This window comes from Megalobrama amblycephala, linkage group LG8 (genome assembly GCF_018812025.1).
Source record: "Megalobrama amblycephala isolate DHTTF-2021 linkage group LG8, ASM1881202v1, whole genome shotgun sequence".
Lineage (NCBI taxonomy): Eukaryota > Metazoa > Chordata > Actinopteri > Cypriniformes > Xenocyprididae > Megalobrama > Megalobrama amblycephala.
Genome location: NC_063051.1, coordinates 13,672,945 through 13,686,829, shown reverse-complemented (window position 1 = coordinate 13,686,829; position 13,885 = coordinate 13,672,945). Strand labels below are relative to the sequence as shown.

The window sequence follows — 13,885 nt, the reverse complement described above, 5'->3', positions numbered from 1 at the left end:
TACTAAAATATTAAAGCTTATTAATAAACATTCACCTTTTGTCTATTATTGTTGCCTCTACTTGCATCTGGTTTTTAATTTCCCAACTATTTTGGGTTCATTTTAAGCTAGCCATATAGCAATTTTTAAAAAATAGTTGGTTTAAATAAAACTACCCAGCAGGTTGGGCAAACATTTAACCCAATCGCTGGGTTTGTCCATTTTCAACCCAACTTGGGTTGTTTTTAACCCAGCATTTTTTAGAGTGTGACATAAAGGTTGATTAATCATGCGATTAATCATGATTAACTGATTTGACAGCGCTAACTGTAACAAAACAAATATATTTGCATATCATTAAGTGCAAAACTTTTTAAAAATGGAAAAACTGCTTGGTGCACCTTTAAGAAAGTAACAATTTGCTTCAACAATTTTCATCTATTTGCTAAATGCTTCAAAAACAAGTAATGTATCCACAAAACTAAAAAAGAAAAAGTCTTTTTTGTTTGTTTTAGTAGAGAATAAAGCAAAGCATTATGCATGTCTGTCCTTGAGAGCATTACACAATAGAAGAAATGATTAAAAGTTCAGCCAAGGCTACTAGTAGCAACTCATCCTAGGTCACTACAGAAAGCTCGTTAGAATTTCTCTTTGAACTTTTGTGAAAAGAAACAATGACAAGCCATTTGTCTAAGCAAATGTATTACAGCCTTATCTGAAAGGTAAAGACTCCGTGGCTGGCCCTATTCTACAGTACCTGATTGCGGGTACGAGCATTCCGTCTTCCCCTAGGACACAAAGCAGTGTAGAGCAGAGCAGAGGAGTAAAAGAGGTGAGAAAATCACAGTTAGAGAGGAAGGGACGACAGAATCGCCATGGAGACGACAGTGTCGTCGTGGTGACTGGGTGGAATAGCATTAGGACAGCTGCTGGAATGGCTTGAGATGCAGTAAAGGGAGACATGTGGAGAACGTGATGCCCTTCAGTTCATTTTTTCCTCTGCTATTTAAAATGTCTTTTCAAAATAGTTTAAGTTTAAGGGGTAATCGACCACTTAATTGTGTGAATTAAGCATCAGGGCAGTTGCTTAATAACTAATGGGCCCTGCTGAGTCTCTATTTAGGCAGGAGGGCATCAGCTGCCACCCTTATCATCTGCATCATCGCCACCTGGCGAAAGACGGAAATTAACGGAAGCAAATAGAGGGTGTAAGCGCATGAGTCAGTCAGAAAAGATAGCCAGAGGTTTAGCCATCCCTCCGGCCCACCAGAGGGCACTGTTAGCACCAAAGTCAGTGGGTACCTTAATGAAACTCTCCATATTGCCATTAAACAGCTTATGGTTATAGATGGAACGAGGCCTTGGTTTCCGCAATTTCTGTGGTTTCGGGGGAAGGGTTGGGGGTCTGAGGAATGGAGATGGTTAGATGGAACAAGAACACACACAAAATTCCCTTTGAAATCACATATATCAAAGACTTTAACTCTATGTAGCCCAACCCTTTCCAATTTACACAATCGTGCCATTAACTCTTACTTATGTCTTAGCAGAGGAAACAGCCGATAATAAAGGGTTTAAATAAGCAACAGGCATTAATTGTTGTTCTTTAAAAGATCGTAATTACATCCTAATGCTTTTGACCTCAAATTAACCGATAACAACTGCAGGGAGTTTTCTATTCCCTATAGCAGCACCGAATCGGGCTCTTATTAAAACATTTAACTATGGAAACATAATTGCTGTTGTGACAGACTGGTAAATGCAATCAAAGTCAAACATGACATGGTTCTGTACTTTGGTTGTAAACCTGAGGGCATAGCGCATGCTGTCGTCTATATTTGTTTACGTGATTAATCATTAACAGAGATGGGGATGTTTTCAACTGAATTAGAGAATCTTTGCATGATGAAGTATAGACATTGTGTCATAGAGCTTGACAAAATACCTATTCATTTTATTGTTTAGGTCTGAAACGTGAATGCGAATGCTATTACAAGCACGGTTTCATAGGTCGCTGCAACAACATTCGCAGTGCTGGCCAAGCATTCGCAGCTACATTTGCGTAATTGTGCAGTGTAGGTTTAATTTTAACATTTAAGTAAAGGGCATATGATTATCAATGGCAACACTGGTAGATGTCATCCAACTGAGAGGTCAGAACAGGTCTGCATCTGTTTACCAGGAAGGCTCTATTCTCAGCATTCTCCGACTGTCAGAGGACATTCTGGATAACCCAGCATGAGTTGAGCCCCTGCCAGTGACAGCTTGAGGACAAGTCCCCTTTTGACCGCTGAGCAATATCAAAAAAGTTTTGTTTTTCCTCTCTTGCTTTTACCCTAGCCTGTTATGTGATTTAGAGGTTGTTTTATCAGCTGAACATGCAGAAAATGGACTGACAAATAAAGTTTGTATCTCTTTTTAGTATAAAAATGGCATAAAAAGATTTGTGATTGTGATAAAGTAACTTTTTTCATTAAAAACAATAATCATGGATATGGATAATGAATATGAATGAGAAGTATAACAATGACTGAATCTTATTCTTTAGTGACCCCATGGACTAACAAGTTTTGAGACCATATAATTGGACAAAAATAGCTATTGTAGTAAAAGAGTAGGGTACAACAGGGCTAACGGCACACCTTAAGAAAAAATGTGCAAAAAGTGTATGACTGCAGGAAAAATATATATGTTTGTATTGAACATTGATAACGCAACAGATTTTGTGTGAAAATCATAAAAGTGGTTAATTTTGTTTATAAATCTTATAAATTAATGAGGTGGTGAGGGTAAAAGGCACACAGTATTGATACAAATACTTTAGCTAAAATAATGTCTAGGTTAATACTTGTTGGAAAGAATCAATAATTAGCAAAGTTTGTACTATTTTCTGTTTATTTTGATAAATAAAAGAATGATTTTTTGTTCAATAAATATACTGTCATTAAAATAGGCCTATGTAATATAAAAATATATTTTTAAAAAAATACAGAAACAAATTTACTTTAAAAAATAAAACTATGAAAGCATTGAAGGAGATCCCATAATATTTAATATAGATTTACAGTAGCAACAATAAATGATATTTTATTATGATATGATAAATATTTTGAAATATGGTTGTTTCGTTAAATATGGGTATTATCTCTAAGATGGATACCCAGTTTGATATATGATTTTTGCCATCTCACTCTAACCATGTCATATCAACAAATGGAAAAGTAAGCAGCTATTCATTATCATGTTAATTATTGTGCCTTGTGTCCCAACAGCAGGGGCGCTTTTTACCCCAAATACCATACTGAACAAAACTGAAAATCATTAAGAAGACCTTTCTCTGAAAATAAAAACATTAATTTAATCGATTCTCATTTGCTACTTAAATCAACAACATTTTAAAAAACATCAAATATTAGATCAAACTACCTCAGAATCAACTTTGCGTTGCTGCCCGCGGTCGCATCAAGGACCAGACAAATTTGCACGTGCATTCTGAAAAGCGGATATTTAGGAAAGTGCTGCGGCAAGTTTTTGTGCCATCTAGTGATTTAGAGGAAAATAAAATCAAAAGCGCCTTTTGCTCCGCGGCGCCTTTAGCCCAGTTGTACCCTATTTCTTTAATCTTAAAAATAAAGGTTCCAAAAGGGACTTTTCACAGTGATGCCATTTTGGATTCCTTTCAGTTAAAAGTTCTTAAAAAGAACCATGTATTTCTTAGTTTGAAGAATATTTTAGTAATCTGAGGAACCTTTTTCCACTATAAATGACCTTTTGTGCAATGTAAAGGTTCCAAGGATGTTAAAGGTTCTACATGGAATCACAGATGCCAATTATCATCATCAGAACTCTCTTACCTTGTAGTTCCACATTCGGCCCTTTCTCCTGAAAGTCAGAGAGGAAAGAGGGAGGAGTCAGAAATGTCATTATTAGTGTGATCTCATGCACTGACTTCTAAAACTCGGTCAGAGTGTACTGAGGGCTATCGTGAGAATGGCCAGCACTATTGAAGGCAAGATGAATGGGTGAGCAGCCACACTGCGCTTGAGACAAAAAGGAGCACTGGTCACCGTAGAAACCTCGGAAGGGCCCTGTGGGGTGTCAGACGGTCACAGAAGGGAACTAAAAGAGGCTAAATGAGTGTGTGTGTTTGTATTTGTGTGTATGAGGGTGTGTAAAGAGTGGGTGTTCATCAAGAGATGACACTGAGCGATATCTGTGACAGCCCACTAAGGTCTTTGTCCCAATATTCAGTGTTGCCTAAAAGGGTTCCCTGGTATCGAAACGATACAAACAATGAAAAATATACACCCCCACAAAAGAAAGGTCACAAAAATCCCAGATAATGCAAGAATGTTAAACTACCAAACTAGTTAAATGTCAGTTTGGGGGGAAAAAATGAAAAAAGACTCAAAATTAACATCTCAAGAGCACACGCCCATAATACAGACCAAGTTTTTCCAATTCTGAATCGCCATGTAATGAGGTGGAAACACTAATGTTTCTCCATGGGTACTTTAGTGATGTGAAGTGGCCCCTCAAATCATTTCATTTCACTAAATCTGCATATCAAATGGAGTGGTTCCCGTGTGCCTTTGCTTTGCCCTCTAAAATCATTCCAAAAACTGAAAGGCTATTGTCCTGCCAGCTGAGGGGTTAAAAAAAGACTCTGAATCCTTTCCAAACACGTTTCTGGATAGCAGTTAGGGAGGATCTAGTTTACCCACAGGACATTCTCAAACAGAGACCGTTTATTCTTCTACATTACTCATTTAAATGATAAGAGTGAGCATTTAAGCCAGGTGGCTGGCACCATGGCAACCCTTGATAACATTAATGGAGAGAATTAGATGTGCCAAGCTAATTGTCTTAATGGATTGAGGATCAATTAGGTGAATAATTTAAAAACATGGGCGGTACCTGCTGCAACCATATGTGATAAACTCATGTATATGCAGCATACGCACTGCCACACACACACCTTGGCTAGCCTCGAGTGTCTGGTTTTACTCAGACGAAGAGGTGAAGTGTAATTGAGCACACAGTCTGGTGAGGGGAAGAGGGCAGGACTGGTCAGCTATCATAAACGTGGGTAGCTGGACTCAGCTGGGGCGTCCCACAGCGTGCCGTCATTAGATTATGAGCTGCCGCACAGGCAGCTGCCGAAATTCCCCCCCTGGTGCCACTAGCTGATTGATTGGGCGTAAACTGCCCGTAACCGAAGTGACAAGAGGCCTTATGGGAAATGTGGCCATGAAAGCACGTCTCTATAATCATCGGACAACAAAAGGGCTCAGACTTAAAGGAATATTTAAGGTAATTATCAACTACATGAACATACTTATCCTTCAGTTTTTAAAAACAAGCGTGTTTACACTAATACATATACAATGGCTTCTTTATATCCAATGCTTGTTTTAATTAATTCCACTTTTTATTAATAAACTAGGTCTAAATTGATACACTGTGGGATATAGGTGTGGTACATACTGTAAACATGAGGTTGAAAATTACCCACTATTTTGCTTAAACATGTAGTTTAAAGCTCTATATCCAACAATAGACCTCTATTAACCTTTCGGATTTTGGGATATCCGTCTGCCACTAAATTTCACTGTGGCATTGTGATAACATGGTCATACCTTGAAGGCTCAACACAGTGAAGGCTAGGATCACAGTGAAAATCTGGGAATTTTTTTTTTTTTTGAATCAATCATTTTATAATGAGGCACACCTGAAGCCTCGCCGCTGTTAAATGTCTCTTTCCTTGTGAATGCACATTGGTGTCCTCGCAGGTCCAGGAGGGGAGCCGAGAGGTATTCCCACGCCACGACTCCATTGAGTCGCCGTCACGCATTATCGCCATCGGGCTTATACTTCTACGCGCATACCCAGTGTGCATGAACGGTCATGTGACATGCGTTTTTGGTCGTGTAGTGTAGACGGAGATTGTTTCTGAAACGCTGTGGAAACGCCAGTGTAGACGAAGTTTTAAATGCTGTTTTAAAATGAAAAGGCACTAGTGTGAACAGGGCCTCACTTCTACCAGCTTTCAATAAGACAAGTAGATGCAAAATAGAAGAATTTTCAGGAGCGGTCTTAAACTTTTGGATCTCACTTCTGTATGACTTGTCCAATTAGTCGAGAACCATTCATTAGATATAAACTTCTTGAGCTCGCTGTGCTGTTACAACTTTCAATTTTGTATCAAACAGTGACCAAAGTTGCAATTAGGTGCCAGAGGCTTAGCTGACGCTCAGCATTTCCAGAGAGCAGAGAGAAACTTATTTAATAAACAGACGACTCACCTTCCCCCAGAGTCTGTTTCAGCAGGTCATGCTTGGCCTGCAGCTTAATGATGAGGTTACTGCCGTTCAGGTACTCCTTGAATTTCTGCGACACAGATGAAGGCATCAGTGAGCTAATGATTTTAATAGGATGTGACTAAAACTGGGGAGTGATGTGTGCTGTGGGCAACAAAGAACAGATTTCGCTGTACTTCGCACGCTGCAAATTCAATCTGTTCCAATAGGAGTATTTAATTTCCGTCTCATCGGTGAGGCATGGGCCTTGTCACGAATGTTTTGCAGATTCATGTGTGATGACTGAGTTTGGATAGAAAGATAGGAGAGGCTGAGTAGACTTTCATATCAGTGTTTGCAGAGAAAATTCTGATGAGAACCATGTATTAAAAGATCTACTGATAGTCCAGAGATCTTGGCGACCAGGATTTCATCTTATAAATGGAAGATATCGGGTTTTACCATCTTCTGTCTGAAATAACTAACACTTAGAAATGCCAATCTAATATAAAAATTGAATTAATTACATATGTCACAATTAACTTAAATCACAATTAATTGCATATATCACTATATGTCATATAAAAATGGCCTACAAATAAAAAATGGTACTGGTGGGCCTAGTGCTTATAAATAAGTGTCAATAAGGCCACTCACAGTGAAGTAAAAGACTTCTGTCTCCTGCTGATTGGCTCGTCTCTTAGCAATGTTTATCTTGCTCATGTAACTCTCGGAAGCCACGGATTTAATGGACTCTGTGGATCGGCTATGCTGGAAGGCGTCTGACACATCAAAGTCCTCAACTGTCAGCATGTCTTGTAAGGTCTGCATGGTGGCATCCAGGGTCTTGCGTACCTAATTAAAACATAGCAGGGTCTCAGTAAGGTGAAAAAGAGATGAGTATGAACTTTTAGAATATAAGTTACATAAGAGTTGTAAATTGATCAAAAGTGACAGTAAAGAGTGAATGCTGTTCTTTTCAACTTTCTATTCATCATAGAATCCTGAAAAAAATGCAAAAACATATTAAAACTGTTTTCAACAATGACAAGAAATGTTTCTTGAGCAGCAAATCATCATATCTGAATGATTTCTTAAGTATCATGTGACACTGAAGACTGGAGTAATGATGCTGAAAACTCAGCTTTGCTGTCACAGGAACAAATTACATTACAAAATACTGAAATAGAAAATAGTTTCAATTTGTAATAATTTCACAATATTACTGTTTTACAGCAATTTTAAGCAAATAAAGCTTTGGTGAGCATAATATATATACATTTTTTTTCCAAAAACATAAAGGGCCCTATAATACACCCAGCGCAATACGACGCAGGGCGCAGCGCAAGTGTGTTTGCTAGTTTGCGTACGGCGCCGTTCGCGTTTTCTCGTTCAGCGCCACGTCCTTAAATTAGTAAATGCATTTGCACCAGTTAGTGCGCCCATGGGCGTGCTGGTCTAAAAAAGAGGTGTGTTCAGGCGCATTGCTATTTTAAGGAGCTGAAAATAGACTGCGCCATAGACCAACTCAAACCTGGTCTAAAGTCTAAAGTCAATGGCGCAATATTTTTTTGTTAGAGCGCGTTGGTAGAAACTGCGCCTCTGGGCATGTCCACAGTGCGCGTTGACTTTGCTTATTACACACAGGGATGCGCATCACACAAACATGCCAAATATTAAAAACAAAAGGATTACAGTGTAAAAGAATATTATTGTGTAGGCTACATAAATATAAAAATGTAATGATGAATAGTCATTGTGTGTATTAGAATTAGGCTACCTATTTTCAATTCAGCCTATTACTACTTATAATGATGAACGAAATTTTCTAATTAATTGAACAATCGTGCCAATACACACACATATTAACTGACTCATCGCGTGTACGCCATGTAAATAGCAATCCGCCATGGCGCGAGCGCATCTCGCTCTTAAAGGGAATGGGAGATGACACTTTGATTGGTTTATTGAACGTTACGCCCATTACTCATTAAGAGAATAGGGACAACCCATTTCAAAAATGCGCCCCGGGCCACGGACCTTTTTTCCGTCGTTAAAATAGCAAAAGTGGATTTGGACACGCCCTGAGTGCACCTGCGCCGTGCGCTTTACACTTTGCGTTTAGATCGTTAAAATAGGGCCCTAATCTTACTGACCCCAAACTTTTGAACGGTAGTGCATATTTCTGGACACCTGACAGTGATGTAAATATAAAGGAATTTAGTTAGTCTTGGAAGCATCAGTTAGAGTAATTTTAAAATTATACCTAAATCAGTAATGCTTCACACCATATGCCATAGTTTTCCAGCAAAAGTCTGTTTATAAATTTAGAGTAGTCATGGACTTATATAGTTTCAGTATACAAGCAAAAAATAAAAAAGTTTAAAATAAGAAATTGTGTCATGAAAACATTTTTTTTAAATAGAAAGAGGCTTAGTAAGTTTCTATTGAGAAAGAAAATGTTTAATGAAAAATATTATTATGCTATAAAACATTTTCTGACACATAAAAAATGTTGGTAAAATAGTTATTTATCATGTTGTTGTTATAATGCTGGCAGAGCAAGAAAAACATAAAATAAAATACCTGATCAAGCCATTAGGGGGAAAAAAATCTTTACTTGTGGGAACTTTTATGATACTTTAAAATAACATTTTCTGTACCCATTGTAGTTGGAAAAAACTGCTTATTGTTTGCAATAACTGGTACATGGCACTGTGATATATTCAACCCCACAATATGAGCTTAAGAATATTGAAAGACCCAAAATATGTGTACACTGGTTGAGAAAACAATCACAGGAAGAAAAAAAAAAAGTGTACAATAAGCTTCAACCTTATTTCTGCAATAGCATCTATGTGTCACTATGATACAGTATAAGCCCACAGTGCGTTGGAGCCTATTTAAATGCTTATGCAGGTAAAACTTTTAAAACCTCAAAACTATGCAACGGCCCAGACTATGTGCGGGCTCAAATATCGGAACCAAATTTGATCACTATTTTGAAGATAAACGACAACAGCCAAACCACAAGTGACCTTTGAGCATGTACAGTAGTATACAGATTGAAAACTTCCTAAACCTCTATACCCTCAAGAGATCCCAATGATTTCTTCAGGACTGGATTCCATTCGACCCAGGGACCAAAGATCACTCCCATCAATGAATGAAATCAAGGATTGTCTGAATGCTGTAGTGACCGGTGTGTAAATTGGCCCCAGGCCCACACAGATTAATGTGGCACATTTCCCATATGACACAAATTCATCCATTACTAGCTTGTTATAAGACATAAAGTGATAAGGGCAAGATGAAGTCATCAATACACACAGACGGGAGTTATTATAAAGTCCATTAGCACCTGCATACACTTAGTTGGTTGGTAATGTGCCTGAGTTGTATTCGTTCTCCCAAGACAAAGAATTACCCTCACTGAAGTCCAAACATGGAGATAACCGTTCCATCCCAAAAGAAACACACCATTAACAGATGAGAATGCTAAAAATATACTCTCAGTTCCCAGGAAAGATGGACTAAATTGCAATGAGTTTGATTGCTAGGCTGAAGTATTCTCTTGAGTGCTTTAAAAACGGCAGAACAAAATGTACGCGAGTAAAGCCGAGGGCTCTTTGAGTGCTAAAGACTCGTGTGAGAGAGGCAGTTGGCTTTCTGCAGAACTGTGACTCACACTAAAGAAGTTGATGAATCTTTCCAGTGAGCAGGTGTAAATAAAACTGAACAGTTTCCAAAGCATTTGGTTGCAACAGCAGTAGTTAAAGTCAACAGGAAGTAGAATTCGCAACCTATTTTACTTCTAAAATGTGATGTCAAGTGCTTGAAGTGGAAGAATTGAAAATTATTAGAAGGCTTGATGACATCAGCCCAAAAGGAAATTTGTTTCCTTCAAAGACTTTTTATAGTGCTATCAAATCGCTTCTAACTTAAAAGTTTGTGTTCACAATATATATTTGTGTGTGTATACATTACTATATTTATATTATATGTGTGTGGGTCTCTGTGTGTATATATGTGCATATAATATAAATATAATAATATATACACACACATATTATTATGTAATCACAAACTTTTATGTTAGATGTGATTAATCGTGATTAATCGATTTGACAGCACAAATTGTTAATATTCGGTGACGTTTACTTTTGTTCCTTGAATTTTCACAAGGAAACTCAATTCATTTCAACAGGAATCTACGTGATCAGGAATTCTGAGTGTGGGCAATAGATTTCCCCATGCAGATTTTGATAATATACCACACTGACTAACGGAAAGCTGTTTGGACTGAAAGTGACTTCTGTGTCATCACTGCGCCATTGACAGTAGACTCTGGACTTTTTTGCCAGTGAAATTTCACTAATTTGACCATAGCTTAACGTGAACTGATGAATCACAATGATCTAAGACAGTGGGTCCCAAACTGGGGTACGTGAGGTGACAAAAGGGGGTAACTTACACGAACAAAATGCTAAGTAGTTCATTTAATTCTACCTTAAAATAATATTAAAATCGAGCATGTATTTCTAACTGCCAAAATGTCGGAAATCCAGCACATTTAATCAAATTACCTCATCATTTGCAGTCAAAAATGACTGTATCCACACAAGCAGCATGCATTGCGTGCAGTCTGCTGATTTCAATCACGCTAAATTACTGCCGTTCTCGACAATGCACCTTTGTAAAAGTGGGGATTTAGCACTTACTCGCATAAAGAACAAATATAGACACAGATAATGGATTAATTTCGATTTAAGACTCAAACTTTCTCCGATACAAAAACATACCTTGTGTGAGTTCTTGTATTTAATGATGATAACGAGAACGCACTTGTTCCAAAATATCCACATGACTGCAAACGTGACATTATTATACAACAGGTCAAAAAACAAAACATTCATTTTAAACACAGTACTGTCAGTATTTACTCTATTTTGCAATGAAATAATAGTTCTAACGAAAACCACATCAGAACTACAACACACGTCTGTGTTTCGCGAACAATTCTGCGGCTTTGAACGAATCGTAAGAGTCAATGATTCAATGATTCATTCACAGCCACTTGCTTCATTACTAAATGAATGACTCGATGACTCACTCATAAAAACAGTGACTTGCTGCCACCTACTGGCGGTTTTAGTTTAATATTTAAAAGTTTTACTTAGTTTTACATTCATTGCATATTTCTCTATTGAACATTTTTTATTTAAAACAGTATTTATTTTATAAAGTTATCCAGAAAGGTAAAAAAAATGCACTGGAAAATCAATTTAGGGGGCAAATATTGTCCCTTAATGGTAAAGGTGTGACTGCAGTCTAAGTGGAAGAGAGGGGGTACGCGGAAGGATGGTAATCCCTTCAGGGGGTACTCCAAGCTAAAAAGTTTGGGAACCACCGATCTAAGATAATAGGGTTAATTAGGATTTTCATGTTTCAATAGTATTGTCCTATAGGTTCGATGTATGGGACCACTTTGTAGCTTGTTCTGACACAGAGCCACCCACTTAGACAGGGTCATCTGACTGACACTGTAAATCCGCCAACCAGTCTTTTTTTTTTTTTTTTTTTTTGTATGTTTGGAGGTGAGCTGAAAGCTGAAATTAATCATTTTAAGAACAAAGTGGAATACATAGTTGTGCTCTAAAAACTCTGAAAATCTCTCAAGATTCAATGCCTTGAACTATTAAAAAACCTCCAAATTAAATCGACTATATCTTTTACTGAAGCATTCCTTGTAACTGCTTGGCGCGGTATCGGTAAGGTTACCGTACCATAACTTTGTTTCCCAGCAGAGTGATAAAGACCTGCACACCCCGACTTTTTGGAAATTGGATAAAGCCAGTCAATCAGATTAGAGCTAGCAATTTTGTAAAACCTTATTGTAGTATGCAATATGCATCACAGTCAGTGAACAGTCTGTGAGTGTGGCATCTGACACTCAGACTAAATCAGTATTACTGAGAGGTGAATAGCATGATAATGTCCATGATAAAACATTGAATGTATTAACTGTGATAATTCTTACCTCCTCGTTTTCAATCTTGAGTGTGGCCAAGCGGGACTGCAGTTGGTGGTAACGCATCAGAAGTTCGGTCTGCACGGGCTGCTGGGCACTCACCTGGCATACCTGAGATGCACAGAAGTTGATCTCTGTCATACATTTATGTGTTGACATGTCTTAGATCTTCACTAAACATATATTATTTTATTATTCTTAAAGGAACAGTTCAGCGAAAAATGAATATTCTCATCGCATGATGTTCCAAACCCAAAAATGACGAGGTGACGACAGGTGATATGGACCACTGTAATGATCGTTTTATGGTATTTTTTTAATATTTTATCATACTGAAATGAAGTGGCCAGGATAATCTTTAAGAATTCAAAGTCATACAGTTTGGAACGACATGAGGGTGAGAAAACGATGACAGAATTGTAACTTTTGGGCAAACTGTTCCATTAATAAGATTTTTTGGGATAAGTTGAAGGCTAGATACCTCATCTCCCATGTGCGGCAGAAACTCAAAGCGCATGGGTGGGCAAAAGACCTGATTGTACATGTCCATGATCTTGTGCTTGTCACTGCGAGGGTCCAGGTTGTCTACAGCATTCTCAATGATGTCCAGACCCTCATGGCGAGATGTCTCCAGGTTATACTCAGCAGACAGATACGTCCTTAATGTGCGCGCCAAGCTAGCATGATATCCGAGATCGCAGCACTGTGGAAAGAAGAAGAAAAAATAAAAGTTGAGAGATAAATTATCTCACAGCGAGCCTGCATGACATTTAGATGAACACCAATCCGATCTTTCTTCCTAAGAAGACAGTATAAATGAAACTTTATTTGCCAAAATGTTTCCATGGTGATGCCTATTTTTAGCAGTCTTGAGATTTCACATTTCACTCTGGCAAGATGAAATGTAAGACAGGTAGCATCTCCTGTATCTCCGTGGATGGTATTGTCATTAAAACGACATGATCTAAATGAGTGAATCTCATCCTGCGGAGAATCGAGATCGTCAGTATCTATAATTAGAAGAATGAGCGCAGTGGGACATCTTAGCTAATTAGTTTAAACATGCAACAAATGTGCAACTAACCTCTTTTAGCAACGTGGAGCAAGTTTAAAATTGCTTGAGGGAAACTTTAAACCTCTGTGAGCCATTGCGATGAAGCAGTTACCGCTCTATTGGCCAGCAAATCCATATTTTATGCTGAAAAGGGTTTGAGTGCAAACACTACACAGTCATAGCCTTTGGCACACTCTGTTTAGCATTACAAAGCTACAGGAGAGGAGGTGTACATTTGTAAAAAGCTAGTAATATCCCCAGGTTTAGATCTGTAGACATTATTGGTCTAATAACAGCAGTGGTGCTAATTCTCAGTATTTGCAATTAACCATAGATCGTAACCATAAATAGAAGTAAATCCAGACATTTCAAAGGTATTTATTGTGTCTATCAATAATGCTGAAACTGCTATTTGCTCCGAGGCAAACATATTTCAGTCTAAAGCAGAAAACCACTAATTTTCTACTGTGTATTGGGGTTAGCAAGTTTTGCCACGATGAATCTGTTTGAATAAACCTGTTT

General features: G+C 37.9%; 1 protein-coding gene across 3 annotated transcripts in view; it reads right to left on the bottom strand.

Moving 5' to 3' along the window:
• srgap3 (SLIT-ROBO Rho GTPase activating protein 3) overlaps window positions 1-13,885 on the bottom strand; it is a 113,181-nt gene that overhangs the window by 27,466 nt on the left and 71,830 nt on the right. For 2 of the 3 annotated variants that reach the window (XM_048199532.1, XM_048199530.1), the window contains exons 7-12: window positions 12,791-13,012; window positions 12,319-12,420; window positions 6,936-7,133; window positions 6,285-6,369; window positions 3,834-3,861; window positions 1,282-1,384 (exon numbers count right to left, since the gene is read on the bottom strand). In XM_048199532.1, the coding sequence (XP_048055489.1) occupies window positions 1,282-1,384; window positions 3,834-3,861; window positions 6,285-6,369; window positions 6,936-7,133; window positions 12,319-12,420; window positions 12,791-13,012 (738 nt within the window). Of the gene's footprint in view, window positions 1-736; window positions 768-1,281; window positions 1,385-3,833; window positions 3,862-6,284; window positions 6,370-6,935; window positions 7,134-12,318; window positions 12,421-12,790; window positions 13,013-13,885 lie in introns of all 3 variants that reach the window. The other variant, XM_048199531.1, reaches the window with a different exon arrangement.